Below are 15214 nucleotides of genomic sequence, written 5' to 3'. Positions count from 1 at the left end.
GTGGCAGAGTAATTTTGATTTTCTGTCTGGTTCCATGGTAAGAAAGATAGAATGTGGCTTTTTAGCATTGCTAAAATTGTAGTGACAGTGCAAGAATACTAGCTGTGCTATAAATCATCGTAAGCCATTCTCTACTTTTAAGCCGAGCAATGTGTGATGAAGAGGTGCGTAAGACTAGTTACCTCGCCCGGACGGAGTTCGACGAGGTATTGTTTTTGGTCGAGTTTGTATGTTTGTTTGTTTGTGTGTTGCTTTCTTTGTTAGCAACATTACGGAAAAACGGCTGAATGAAATTACATGAAACTCTGCGGATATGTGGGCACTGGTCCCCAAAGAAAGTGATAAAATTTTGGAGGTAATCGAGTGACCATGAAAGGTCAAAATCAAGGTCACGGATTATCAGAGGGCTAAAACTTGAAAACAGTTAAAGATAAAGATATTTACTATTAGGAACATACAGGAACTCGTATAATGGGCTTTCATTTGGCACCAAGACCTTTGATCTTCGATAACCTTGAAGGTCAAACTAAAGGTCACAGATATTCGGGGGGCTATAACTCGAAACTGGTTGAAGATAGAGAGGTATTTACTGTTATCATGATATAGGAAATCCCATGTGGGAAGGTCAGACTCAAGGTCACGGATATTCAGGGGGCTATAACTCGAAATTCGTTGAAGATAGAGATATTTGCTATTACCAGGATATACGAAATCTCATATGGGCTTTCATTTGCACCATGACCTTTGACCTTGAGTTACCATGGAAGGTCAGACGCAAGATCACGGATATTCAGAGGTCGTAACATGAAAACATTTGCGCCATTACCTTGGACTTTAATTAGTATTATCAAGATACAGGAAATCCCATAAGAGATTTTAATTGGTAACTTGACCTTTGACCGTAAGTGACCTTGAAAGGTCAAACTCAAGATCACGGATACTCAGGGGGCTGTAACTCGAAACTCAATGAAGATAGACATTTACTATTACCAAGACATATGGGCTTTCATTTGCTGTCGGGTGAGGTTTGTTGTGCCTGATAACATTTGTTTAAATAATTTAGTTCCCCTAGTGCACGAAGGACAGACTGTCTGTACTTAGTATCGGAATAAGAAAATAACTCTTTAGTGTCAAGCAGACCAGGTGGGAAAGAGATGTTTCAGAGCAACAGTGAGAGAATATGGTTCTTGTTACCAACAGTGTTAGTAATTCGTCAGTATCAAGACAAGAAAGAGAATGTAGCAATGCATAGAATCCGTGTAAGTAATTCTCTAGTGGATGTACTGGAGAGGCACAGAGGATCAGGAAAACAATAGTTCAGTTTCAAGACAATGGTGATAATGTGATTACACTTGGAATCTGTAACTATAAACTTCTTTATTATCAAGGCAGGGACAAGGGTGCATATACATAAAATCAGTGTACACAAGTACAGGTACGTACAGCAGTGAGTGTTACAGGCCCGTATTTTTCTCACATTAGGTTTTCTAACAGTTCTTCATTTTATTTTACCAGTTTTACCGTAGTGTTCTCGAACATGTCTCTTAATTCTTTTTAATCGTGACATGGTAAAAATACAAAAAAAAAATTATAATATTGATATGTCTTAAGCAGAATTAAACTGGTAAAGACGAGGTGTTAGAAATCCAGCTAGATCAACAAGAATACGGGCCAGTGAGTTACCTAGGATCTGACTGGAGAGCCTGATGGGCCTGTAGTCCTCGCGTATCCACCTGATGGTCGGCGTGGGGGTGCCGTGGGCCCGACACGTCAGGTTGGTCGACTCTCCGCTCCTCACCCGCACCTCCTCGTCACCACCGTCCAACACAGGTGGTTCTGGGAGAGAGGGATGGGGGGAGAGGAGGTAGATCAGTATACGTGGTTCTGGGGGAGAGAAGGCAGAGTAGTGCAGGTGGCTTTAGGAGAGAGGAGAAAGGCAGAGGAGGTAGATTAATTCTGGTGGTTCTGGGGGAGGGGAGGTAGATTAGCACAGGTAGTTCTGGGAGAGAGGAGGTAAATTAGTACAGATGGTTCTGGGGGAGAGGAGGTAAAGTAATACAGCTGGTTCTGAGGGAAGAGAGGTAAGTTAGTACAGGTGGTTTAGGAAGAGATGTGGTAAATTAGTACATGTGGTTCTAGGGAAGAAGAGGAAAATTACTATAGGTGTTTCTTGGTGAGAGGAGGTAAATTTGTACAGGTGGTTCTGGGGAACAGGGGGTAGGGCTCAGGAAGTAAATTAGTACAGGTGGCTTTCCCGGAGAGGAGTGGAACAGAGGAGGTTTATTAGTCCAAGTGGTTCTGGGAGAAGAGGTACATTAGTACTGGTGGTTCTGGGGAAGAGGGATAGGGCACAGGAGGTAGATTAGTACAGGTGGTTCTGGGGGAGAGGGATAGGGCACAGGAGGTAGATTAGTACAGGTGGTTCTGGGGGAGAGGAGGTAGATTAGTACAGGTGGTTCTGGGGGAGAGGAGGTAGATTAGTACAGGTGGTTCTGGGGGAGAGGAGGTAGATTAATACAGGTGGTTCTGGAGGAGAGAGGTAGGGCAGAGGTGGAAGGTTAGTACAGATGATTCTTGGGGAGAGGAGGTAGATTAGTACAGGTGTTTCTATGGGAAGAGTCAGATCACTGTAAGAAGTTCTGGGGGAGAGGGGTGGGGGAGATTAGGTAGATTAGTAGAGTTGTTTTGGAGGGACAGGGGTGGGGCAGAGGAAGTAATTTAATACAGCAATTAAGTACAATGTTGATAGCATTAATATAATGGAAGTAGTATGAGTAGGCTACGGACAATGAGTTTGATGGAGGTAAGAGACGTTTAGTGGAGGTGGGGTCACTGAAAATTCATTGGAAGTAAGGTCAATGTGGAGCTGCAGTACACTGGAGGGAAGATACCACAGGGGTTGAGAATAGTGAAAAATGAATGTGCACGGTGGAGGCAAATGAGGTATGGAGGTGGATTGCTCCGCAGACGGGGTGGACAGGTCAATTTGGCTCTTTCCTCGCTTCTCATTCATACTGTCTCGTCACCCACGTCCGACGCAGGGTGTTCTGAGGAGGGTGGGGGGAAGAGTGGTTTGGGTGGAACAAAAAGGGAGAGAAGAGGAAGTTGATTAGTATAGATGCTGAATACAGTATAGATAAGATGAATGCACTAGCGCTAGGCTGGATACAACTGAGATAGGACGTTGATTAATTACATTTTAAAAACTCATGGCAGTGCAACAACAGAGGTAAATGACGGGACGTATACGAGCATGAGAGAGAGAGAGAGAGAGAGAGAGAGAGAGAGAGAGCATGGAGACTGGATTGGTACGAAGTTCGCTTACGTTTCCAATCATCGCTTTTCACTCATGTCTCTTCGTTACGTTCGCCCAACAGCGTACAGACTGTTCTGGGATGGGATGGGCGGGGGGAGATAGATTAGTTAACACTCTTGTGTTGTTATGACATTCTTAGCTGAAGAAAACCATCTGGCGTTTGCCGTGTTACCATACTAGAGGTGTCGCGACCATGAGGGGTTTGTCGATACTTTCAGCCAAAAACTATGGTCTGTCGTTAAATTGAATATAATACTAGAGCTGTTCCGACCCTACTGTTGGAGGGTTGTTGATGGCAGTATACTCGGGATTCTGTGACTCACTCGTAGCTGGAAAAAGACCGCCTGACCCTATCTGGAATAGAATTATAGACTTGTTCTGATCATGAGAGGGTTAAGAACCAAAAATGGATGAAGTACGATAAGTAGAGAGGATGGATGGAGGTAGGATTTTTTGTCATTTAGTCTATTTCCGATTCTGAGTAGACAGTAGACTAGGCATCCATTTCCGATAGGCCAAGAAGTCTTTCATACTCGCATCACATGCCACCACACACCTCTGAAGTCTTTCATACTCGCATCACATGCCACCACACACCTCTGAAGTCTTTCATACTCGCATCACATGCCACCACACACCTCTGAAGTCTTTCATACTCGCATCACATGCCACCACACACCTCTGAAGTCTTTCATACTCGCATCACATGCCACCACACACCTCTGAAGTCTTTCATACTCGCATCACATGCCACCACACACCTCTGAAGTCTTTCATACTTGCATCACATGCCACCACACACCTCTGAAGTCTTTCATACTTGCATCACATGCCACCACACACCTCTGAAGTCTTTCATACTTGCATCACATGCCACCACACACCTCTGAAGTCATTCATACATGCATCACATGCCACCACACACCTCTGAAGTCTTTCATACTCGCATCACATGCCACCACACACCTCTGAAGTCGTTCATACATGCATCACATGCCACCACACACCTCTGAAGTCTTTCATACTCGCACCATGTGGCACCACGCACCTCTCCATGTCATTTATTAAGCGATATCCCAAGTCGCCCATGCCGTCTGAGGGAGGGGGGAGATAACAGAAAATGTAGATACAGTTGGAGCAAAGTAGTAACAAGAAGCTGTGCCAAGGCACAGTAAACCCGTCCCCGGCAGTCATTTTAATGCTGACGTATAAACACAACAGGATATCTAGTCAGAGATGTCACACATCAAATTTGGAGTAAATCGGATGAAAACTGACAGTTATATGTCCATTTGAAATTTTAGGCCCGACCCACCTAACATTGACCCCCCTACCGCTAACTGTGGGGTGACCCCCTAGATGTAATGAGGCATGTTATAGGATGCAGATTTGAAAGATGCACCTTTATGTTTTGGTTTCATGTCGATATGACGAATTTGAAAGGAGTTATGGCGAAAAAAACGATTTTTACTTTTTTTTTTTTTTTAATACATTTTTTGGGCCTACAGCCTGGCCCTTGGCCCAGTTTGGCCCAAAATTTAATCAGGTGATTGGAATGTCATAGCCCATCATCCCTATAATTTTAGTAAAAATCGCACCAGTTGTTTTCGCGTAAAGTTTTTGACAGACAAACATACAAACAAACAAACAGACACACCGAATGAAAACACTACCCATCCCTAAGCCCCTTCGGGGCGGGGAGGGGTAATTCAGTACAGCGAAGGTAGGATAAATAAAGGGAGGTAGTTTTTCAAAGGCAGTAGAGCACAGTGTAGGTTGAATAAGTTGAGATATGTTGGAGGTGAAATAAGATAGAGAACGAGTCAGCTGAGGTGCGATGAGTTCAGAAGATGAAGGCAGTGGAGATGTAATGAGCTCTGAGGCTGAGTGCAATGGAGGGGGAATAAGTAAAGAAGTTGAGTGCAAAGGAGGTGGAATGTGTTTCGAAATTGAGTGCAGTGGAGGAGGAATTAGTATGAAAGCTGAATACCGTGAAGCTTGAATGAGTTCAATGGCTGAGTTCATTGAAGGTGGAATGAGTTCAGAGGTTTCGTGCAGTGGAATTGGAATGGTTTCCGAGGCTGAGTGCAGTGCAATTGCAATGAGTTCAGAAGGTGAGTGCAGAGAAGGTGGAATAAGTTCTGAGGTTAAGTGTAATGGAGATGCTATAAGTTCAGTAGTAGAGTGCAGTGAAAGTCAAGTAAGTTCAGTGTTTGAATGCATGGGAGGAAAGAAGAGTATGGAGGGTCAAGTACAGTGAAAGGTAGGGGTGAGAAGGTAAGTGCATAAGCTGAACGTAATGCAGATTGGAATAGTGCATAAGCTGAACGTAATGGAGATTGGATTAGTGCATAAGCTGAACGTAATGGAGATTGGAATAGTGCATAAGCTGAACGTAATGGAGATTGGAGTAGTGCATAAGCTGAACGTAATGGAGATTGGAATAGTGCATAAGCTGAACGTAATGGAGATTGGAAGGGTACAAAGGTTACTAAGTTGGAGGGTTAAAACTAGAAGTAGGTTGAAAATGACACGAAACTTACTTACAGTACAAGAACAGTAAGCATTCAGGAACAAAGATGTTCAGTTCAAAGGGAGATGAATAAGGTAAAAGTTAAGGTTACTAGGATAAATGGAAAGAAAAGGAGATATGAAGAAAAGATCATTTAAGACATGGATGGGGAAAGAAAGCAAGGATTAATCAGAAGAAAGATGATTAGTTCAGTAAAGAAATGGGAAAACAGAGAGAATAAAAACAAGAGATGATTTGTACATGGAAGTGACAGAAAGAAAACAGAATATTAAAACAAAAGAGACGCTCCGTACAAAGGAGAGAGAGAATGAAAACCAGAGACGATCTGTACAGGGGAATGAAAGAAAATAGAACATGAAAACAAGAGATGATTCGTACAAAGGAGAGTTAGAAAGAGGAGACAGAAAACAACAGAGACGGTTTATAAAAAAGGAGAGATGGAGAGAAAAGAGAAAATGATAACAGTAGACGATCAAAACGATTGAATTCTAGAAAGAAAATAGAGAACAAAAAATGAAAGAAGGTTGTGAAGGGGGACTGATTGAAAGAAGAGATAATTAACACAAAAGAGGTTAATACAGAAGATTGGTAGAAAGACAAGAGAAAATGAAACTCAAGAAAGAATGGGTCACTACATGGAAGGGGTACAAAAAAATTTAGAATAAAAACAAAAACACGATTTAAAAAGAAAGGATGGAAATACTGACGCGAAAAAACAAGAGAGAGAAGATTATTATTAAGGAGGAGGTATGTGGTCTGTAAATTAATATGAAGTAGGGTGGATGACCGTAGAGTAGGTGTGACAAAGAGTGGGGAAGCAGCGTGAATACAGAGCAGAAGGAAGGTGGGAGCGTAAGCGTGTGAAGGAAATAGATTACTGAGAAGGAAGAAAACTGAGAAATTAATGTGTAGAGTAGCTATAATATGGTAGAGTTAGAAAATAAATAACAACTGATAGATTATAGAAGACTTAGAATGTAGAGTCAGATAGTATAACATAAGTTAGACTGCACGGGTGTTCCCCCCAAAAAATCTGTTTGTATCTTTCTGTTTATCTATGTGTATATCTCTGTATCTATATCTATCTTTCTATCCATCTATCTGTCTGTGTACTGTATATCTGTCTGTATATGTATCCATCTATCTATCTATTTATCTATCTATCTATCCATATATGTGTACTGTATGTATGTGTGTGTGTGTGTGTGTGTGTGTGTGTGTGTGTGTGTGTAAAGAGAGAGAGAGAGAGAATTCGGCTGAATATAAGGGGTACTAGCGTGAATACTTGGCTGTCAGAGTGAGTAGTGGTGAAAGCAGTGTGAGGCAGTGTAGAGAGTGAGTGGTGCAACACGGAATGGAAGGAGAGAGAATTTGGTAGGTGGAGAAGCAGAGGATTTGTTCCGTACGAGAATGGAGAAATGGAGGGAGAAAGGTAGGGGAAGAATATCGGAGGTATGAGAGGAGGAAAGGTGAGGGAAGCGTGAGCCAACATAATGAGTTAGGAATAAAGGAAAATTCTGTAGGGGAGTAAGAAGAAGGTATATGGGAAACAGGCAGAAGGAGCAAGGGACAATGAAGGCAGGGTCTGGTAATGGGAGGAAGTGAGGGATTGTTTTGCAGGGGCCCAGGGACTGTTGTGTAGGGATATAGAGGGTGGAGGGTTAAAGAAAGAGACAGAAGGAGATGCCGGGAAGGGAACATGAAGGCAGTGAGAGATTAGATAGTGCTGCTATTACAAGGACTGAAAGGGGAGGGAGTCTGATAGCTGGAAGAAAGGAGGGGATGTTGTGTATTGGACTGTGGGAAGAATATAGGAAAGGAAACCAAAGAGGTGAGGGAAAACAAGGGATAAATGCAGTCAGTTCTTATACTGCTGGGGTTACAAGGAATGGAAGTAAAGGGTCCCATAGTGAAAGGAAAAAGGATGGGAAGATCATTACTGTAGTGGTTGAGAAACTGGAGGGAGAAAAGCAGGGGTAAAGCAGGAGTGAGGGGAAATGAAAGGAGGGACTGGGAGGAAATGAGGAGCTGTTTTCTTAGGCAAGTGACGAAAGAAAAGGAGAGGAAGGTGAATGGAGGGGTAAAGGGAGAAGGGGACATGAAAACTGAGTGAGCCAAGATGGTAAAAAAAAAAAAAAAATGATGCGGAGGAGGGGATAGAGGGACGGAGTAGTGAGGCAATGGAAATGAGGTTGAGGGAAGGAGAGAGAAGAGAGAGGCGCGCGAGAGAGAAGGGGATTTTGTGGAGGTTGAAGGAAGGAAGCCAAAATTGAAGGATGTATATGAGCGAGAGGGAGGGCCTTGGAGCAGGGAAAGTGGGAGGTAAGTGCAAAGTAGTGAGGAGAGAGGGAAGGAGGCTGTGATTGATAGGTGGTGGAAGAAGGGGAAGTGATGGCAGAATGAACGAAGTTGGTATTGATATTACAAGTATGTGAATGGGAGAGAGTTTGTTACAGGGAGGAAAGGAGGGATAGTTTTGTTGGGGAGTGGAAGGGAGAAGGGTTTGGAGAGAGACAGAAGACTTAGGGAAAATGGAGAGGCGAAGGAAGGTTGAACCAAGACAGTGTTAGTGTTATAAGGAGAAAAGGGTGAGATATCGAAGTGATGAGGGGGAAAAAAGGAGGTGGAAGGGGAGGGAGTGAAAGGTACTTTTTATATGTGTTGGGGAAGTAAGGGGAGGGAGTGAAGGGTAGTTTTTGTAAGGGCAAAGGAAGGAAAGGGATAAGGTAGGAATGGTAGACCGGAGGAGGAATATGAATGGGAGGAAACTGGTAACAGAAAATGGAGAAGCAAGTGAGAGCGTCAAGAGAGAACAAGATTAAGGAATTGATGATGGAAGAGAGAGAGAGAGAGAGAGAGAGAGAGAGAGAGAGAGAGAGAGAGAGAGACGAGACGAGACGAGAAGGAATGGAGGGTGTGACCGAGAAAAGGAGAAAGGAAAGGAAGGTGGGAGAGGAGATAAAAAGGAAGAGAATGGAGGGGAAGCTCCGGCAGCAGAAAGTGAGGAAGGGAATGAGAAAGCAGTGGCGGCGTAAATGCATTAGTTGTCCGGGTGAGGGAGTTGTTAATGCAGAGGGAGCCAAGATAGTGACTCGGGTGTACAACAAGGCTTCGTATTCCAGTTAGATTGCAGGGCTTCCCATACTGTCTTCACTAATTTACCCTCTTTCGTCATGGATTCTGAGCAGTAACAAGAGACCAAATCTAGAATATGGTAGTATAGTTCATTCTCTTTAACTAGGAGAAGAATTTCGTCTTTTTGCAACTTATTTCCCGTAGCCCAGTCGTTCTCAGCTGGTGGTCCACGGTGACTTTTTGGGTGGTCCACAGGACGTTCACTATATTTGGCAGTAAACTGAAGATTGGTGCATATACTTTTAAATTTATTGAAATTTCAGTACGAAAAATTTTGTCAAAATAAATAATTGGCCATTCATTTTATTGTATTATTCCTATTGATTATTCAAGTATGATTGGTACTTACCCAAATCTGTCAACCCATGCAGTCAGATGTCTTCTGCCATTTGCATCAATTTCCATGTGTGAGAGCAGATTTTCATGTTTGTTGCACATTAAGTCCAAACAGAGGAATCGGCTTGCAGTGGAAAGCGATATTCATTGTGCATTATCAAGTACCACTCCTAACATTGAAAAGCTTGTCAGTGCGAAGAGAATCCAAAAGTCTGGTTGCAAAGAAAAATGCTAGTTGTATATTTCTACATAATTTCAAAATACTGTTTGTTAGAAATAAATTTCACCGCAAAATGTTAGAGAAGTATTCATGTACTTCCTGGAAATTATGTTTGGAAGAAATATATTTCAGACCAAAATGTCAGCTGTCTACTGTTTTATATCATTTCTCGAAATTCTGTTTGTAAGAAATATACTTCTAACCAAAATGTTTGTTGTCTATGCTTTATTTATCATTACTCAAAAATGAAATGGTCCACGATATCTTTTTTAACTGGGCTGGTGATCCATGGCCTGAAACGAGTTGAGAACCACTGCCGTAGCCCATGTTTTTTTTTTTTTTTTTTTATGTGACCGACTCTGGGCATAGGCTTCACAGCCTGCTTTCAAGGCCCAGTAGTCCTCCTACGTACCGCACACCTCTACATGTCACCACTTCGGCGCTAACACCCACCGTCCATACTGAATACATGCTAGGGCTGTCTCATACAGGACTGGTGTATTGGTATTAGCGGGGGTATTTTTACGACATGTCGGCGGGCCTTCTGGTAGATCAGTAAAGTCTGATTTTATAAAATTCAAATCCTTAAACTGTTCCCAGCCTCAGCGGGATTTGAACCCGGGTCCGTCAGGACTGCAGGCCAACTCTCTACCGATTGAGCCACCGCCTCCCCCATGTGCTGATTAAGGCAGTATCGCAGCTCAGCATCTTCTCCATAGCATTTCCCCATGACTGGCATCATATTCTACTGTTCATCTGTTATTACAGCTCTGTAATCAAGGTGGGAAGATGGGAATTATACACCTAGTTAAAGTGAAAAGAGTGTTGTCTAGGAGGAGTGCTATGGGAAGGATGAAGACCCGTTGCAGTGCGTAGCATTCTCGTATTCTGCCACGGAACTATTTAAAATAAGCTGAAAAGGACGAGAATCTGTGCTAGGTTCAGGTGAAAAGAGTGTAGTAACCTCTTCCCAAACGATTTATTTTGATTATTCTGTTTCCATATTTTCTTATGTAACTTTTAACTTTTTTAGTATTGTGTAGAGGTATCATTCACTTAGAGTAGTATCGTACCGGCATTCGAAGTAAACTGGTACCGTAAGGAACAGGTTCTATAGTTCTTACACCAAAACTTGACACAGATATTCGTCCTTTACAGCTTATTTCACATCGCTCAAAGGCAGAAAAATGATATGGCTCTAGTCACTGCATTCTTCCCGTAAAACTTCGTGACTAGCATCATATTCTATATTTAATCTACTTCTACATCGCTGAGTTAGTAATGGACCGATGGATATTTCAGGCCAAGTAAGAGTAAAAGGAGCATAGCGAGCCTCGTAACCCGACAGGAATACCGTGCTTTAGGTAGAAGGGGAAAGTTTGTGATAGGGACGCGCAGGGTAAAGAAGGGAAGGTTGTGAGGGGAGGTCGAGAGGGAGAGGGAAGAGGAAGACAAGGGGAGAGAGGAGACAGGTAGGGGTAAGAGAAACTTGTAGAGAGGGGGGAGGAGAAGAAAGGAAGGGACTGAGTGAGAGGAGGTGTGAGGTATGGAGGAGAAGGATATGAGGTAGGGAAAAGGAAAAGAGGAAGGGAGGAGCAGCAAAGCAGGTAAGAGGAAGGATAAACAGAGGGAGGGATAGAACTTGGGAGAGAATGAGGGAAGTTAGAGAAGGGAAGAGAAAGAAAGGGAGGGTGGAAGAGGAGAGAGTCAGGGAGAGCACGAGAGGGGTGGAAATATGTAGAAATATGGAGGGAGTGGTTGAATGGGGGGGAAGGGGTAAGGAAAGGAAGGGAGGGATAGGGGAAGCAGAAACGCGAGGAAACGTCAGAGGAAGTAGCAAGGGGAAAGAGAAGGAAAGTAAGTTTGTCAGAAAAGGAAGGGAGGGGACGGGAAGGAGCGAGAGGGAGGGAAGAAGGGGAAGAAGAGAGGAAAAGGTGAGAAATGAGGGAGGAAGTGAGGGGAAAGAGGAACGAAGGGAGGAAGAGATGAAATGAAAGTGAGAGTAAGGAGGGAGAAAGGGAGAGGGAGAGAGAATGAAAGGAGCCAGGAAGTGTGAGTAAGAAGGGGAGACAGAAATAATTGTGACGTAGGACTAAGTAGAGGAACGAGGCGGTGAGGTAATGGAGATGAGGAAGAGGGAAGAGGGGAGAGGAAAAAGTGAGGTGCAGGAGGAAGGAGGGAAGTTAAGGAGGGGAGGAAAGGTGAGGGGAGAAAGGAGGGAGTGAAAGTGGGGGATATGGGGGTGCATGATGGGGGAGACGATGGGGTGTAGTAATGAGATTGTGAAAGTGGGGAAAGGAGGGGAGGGAAGTGCTGAAGCGATGAGGAAGAAGGGGAATGGTGGAGGGGAGAAAAGGAAGGTCTAGGAGTGAGAAGGGGAAAGGAAAAAAAAACAAGGGGGAGAAGAAGAAAATGCTGGAGAGACAGGGAGATAGAGAAGGGGATAATGGGAGGAGAGAAGAAAGGAAGGACGAGTAAGTAAGAGGGAGGAAGGGAAGGAAAGGAAAGTCATGAAGAGATGAGGACGAGAAGGAAGGAGAGGAGGGGTGGAAGGTGTAGGAGTGGGAGGGAGGGAAAGAAAAACAAGGAGGGGAGAGTAAGTAAGGAAGGTGTTAGAGGTCGAAGGCAGGGGAGGAAGGTGTACGTGTAAAGGGGAGGGAAGGGAAGGGGCTGGGTGGGTGGATGGAAGGTATTATGAAGGGAAGCGCGAGTGAAAAAGGGGCGTAATATTTCCCAGAGACGGGTTATAAGGCAGAGAGAGAGAGATGGGAGATAATGTCGGAGGGAGGGAGAAAAGAGGGTAGGGGGGGAGCTAGTCACCAACGTAAGTCAGAAGCGATGCACCAGGACAAGAGCAGATAGTCAGCATATTATGAGAGGGGAAAGACAACGTTAGTTGTGAACACTATAATTTATTAGGAGGGAAACAATATAACGAGGAAAGTTAGCATTTATGTCGGAGAGAGAGAAAGCGGGGCGGGGAGCTTGTCAGCAGTCTAAATTAGGAGGGAAACACCACGACAAAGGAGGGGAGGAAGACAGCATATTATGGGAGGAGAAAGACAATGTTGTATTGAGGGGGGAAGCAGTATGTCGAGGAGAAAAAGTCATTAATGTAAGTCTGGTAGGAAGCTCCACGATGTGAAAGACATGTAAACAGCAAAGTAATAGTGAATAGCGTTATATATAACGACAAGCAGCATTATTAGCAACGGGGTATATTTTAGGAGAAGGTAGCATAATTAGGAGTGAAAGTCATTACTGCAATCCAGGAGAAGGGCAGGATGCCAGGATCTGATACCAAAGATGACAGCATTTTCAGTGTATAGGTAGTGTATAATCGCAGAGTATTAGCAGTAATTAGGTAATACATCAGGAAATAATCAGGAAAGAATCATACCACAGTTGTCAAGAAAACAGAACCATGGAAAGGAAAGTTATCAGCATATTGTGTCTGGAAAAACACAGCATTATTACCCTCCGTCAGGCAACTTTTCCCTCAAACCCTGCCCCTCCTCACCTGCCACGAGTAGAGTGGGTGAGGATGGGCTGGGCCACGACTTCAGGAAGGTGGCGGGCCTTAAGAGACAAGTTGCCTGACGAAGAATATAGCCCAGATCGGTAACATGGTTACATAATAACAGCAACATTTAGGTAGTATGCCAGACTAGATCAAGGAAAAATAATCGTTGTCAAGAAGGAAGCAGCATAAGAAGGTAATGAAATCGGTCAGGTAAGAGAGATACAGCATTATCAGCACACAGGAATGGCATAATGAAGGAACAGCAGCAGCCAGTTGCGTATCATATGAGACAGGGAAAGAATAATAGCAGTGTTGTCAGGAATGAAACAGGATGCAAAGGGAAGTAGGTCAGTATGTTACTGGACATCATTTTGGGGGAGACGGGGCTGAATCGGTCGAGAAGCGGCCTGCAATCTTAATGGACCTAGGTTCGAATCCCGGCAGGGGCAGGGAACAGTTTCAGGGTCTGAATTTCATAAAAGCAGACTTTACTGATCTACCAAAAGACCCTCCGACATGTAGTAAAATTACCCCCGCTAATACCAATACACCAGCCCTAGCATGTATTTATTATGAACGGTGGGTGTTAGCGCTGAAATGGTGACATGTGGCGGTGTGTAGGAGGACTACTGGGCCTTGGGATAGGTCCTAAAGCCTTTGCCCAGAGTCTGAAAATATATATATATATATATATATATATATATATATATATATATATATATATATATATATATATATATATATATAAATAAAACGAGCACAGTTTGGCCATGAGAAGAGAATGTAAAGTGAGACTAAGGTGAAGAATTTATATGAGCGAGACGGAGAGGGAGAGGAGGGGGGGGGGAAGGATGAGATGGAGGGATGGATTGGAGAGAGAATACGAGAGAGGGGGTCTGAGTTGAAGGGAGGGCAACCAAATGGCAGAGGGTAGGGCAACGTTGAGACGGTTTTATTGTGGCCACCCCGTACGGGATTAAGGCAACTGACAACAGATAATGTAGATAGATACTTAATAAGTAAAGAGGCAGCATGATCAGGAGAAAAGTCAGCATTGTAAATCAGATCACCATGGCAGGGGGAAGAGAGATATTTTATGCAGAAGGATGACAGCATTCCAAATTAATAGCATAATAAAAATATAGAGGAGAAAATTAGGTCAAGCAAGAATAACAGTATTGATGTCAGTATAGGAACATCATGAGAAGCGAAGGTTATAAGCAAGTTATACCAGGAGGAAGACAGCAGTATCACCACAAATCTCCAGCATAATCAGTGAACAGTAAGAGAATGTAATGTATCGAGTGAGATCAGAGAAATAACATAGTAATTACATCGGGGAGAAGATCATTATAAGCACATATCTACAGCATAATCAGTGAACAGTAATGGTATGTGAGTATCGAAGAAGATCGGCGAAATAACAAAGCATTGTTGTCAGGAAAGTCGCACCATGAGAAAGGAAGGACGTCAACATATCAGACAGGTACAACATTTTCACTGGAGTTCGCGAGCATAATCACAAAGCAGTTAAACATCACACACACACACACACACACACACACACACACACACACACACACACACACACACACACACACACACACACACACACACACACACACACACACACACACACACACGACGCCAGCGTAAAAGACACTATGATTTAACTCAAAGTGAACTGCGATGAGGAAATTTACATGGAAATGAGCTCCACGTCGATGAATTATAGGAAGTTTTCGGATCTGTCATTATTTTTAGTCCCTGAAATGTAAAGGGAAATTTAACAAGACCGGATCATTTCTTTTGTTAATGAGTCACTTCCTGCTGACACTTTTTTCTGTACAAGAGTTGATTAGAGTTTTGGGGGATATGTCTTAATTTTGATTCGTAATATGTGAAGCGAGATTGTGTGTGTGTGTGTGTGTGTGTGTGTGTGTGTGTGTGTGTGTGTGTGTGTGTGTGTGTGTGTGTGTGTCATAAGGGTCACTTTATTAGGTAAAATTGTAGAAACTGTTATTCATGTGTTCCATGAATTATACCAGAAAATAATATTTAAAAAAAAAAAAAAAACTATACTGTTCGTTGCTTGTTTTACCAGTTAACTTAATCAAGGTCGTTTTTCCCTGCCCCTCCATTAAGTTATTT

General features: G+C 43.3%; 1 protein-coding gene across 1 annotated transcript in view; it reads right to left on the bottom strand.

The window, feature by feature from the left end:
- Positions 1-15214, bottom strand: part of LOC145396561 (protein amalgam-like) — a 78546-nt gene that overhangs the window by 8171 nt on the left and 55161 nt on the right. The window contains exon 5 of the mRNA XM_080269936.1: positions 1684-1836. Coding sequence (XP_080126062.1) covers positions 1684-1836 — 153 coding nt within the window. The remainder of the gene's footprint in view (positions 1-1683; positions 1837-15214) is intronic.

This window comes from Coenobita brevimanus, chromosome 38 (genome assembly GCF_032717465.1).
Source record: "Coenobita brevimanus isolate Jiangsu-jjx chromosome 38, ASM3271746v2, whole genome shotgun sequence".
Classification (NCBI taxonomy): Eukaryota; Metazoa; Arthropoda; class Malacostraca; order Decapoda; family Coenobitidae; genus Coenobita; species Coenobita brevimanus.
The sequence above is the reverse complement of the archived record's forward strand: the minus strand, read 5'-3'. Positions and strand labels throughout refer to the sequence as shown.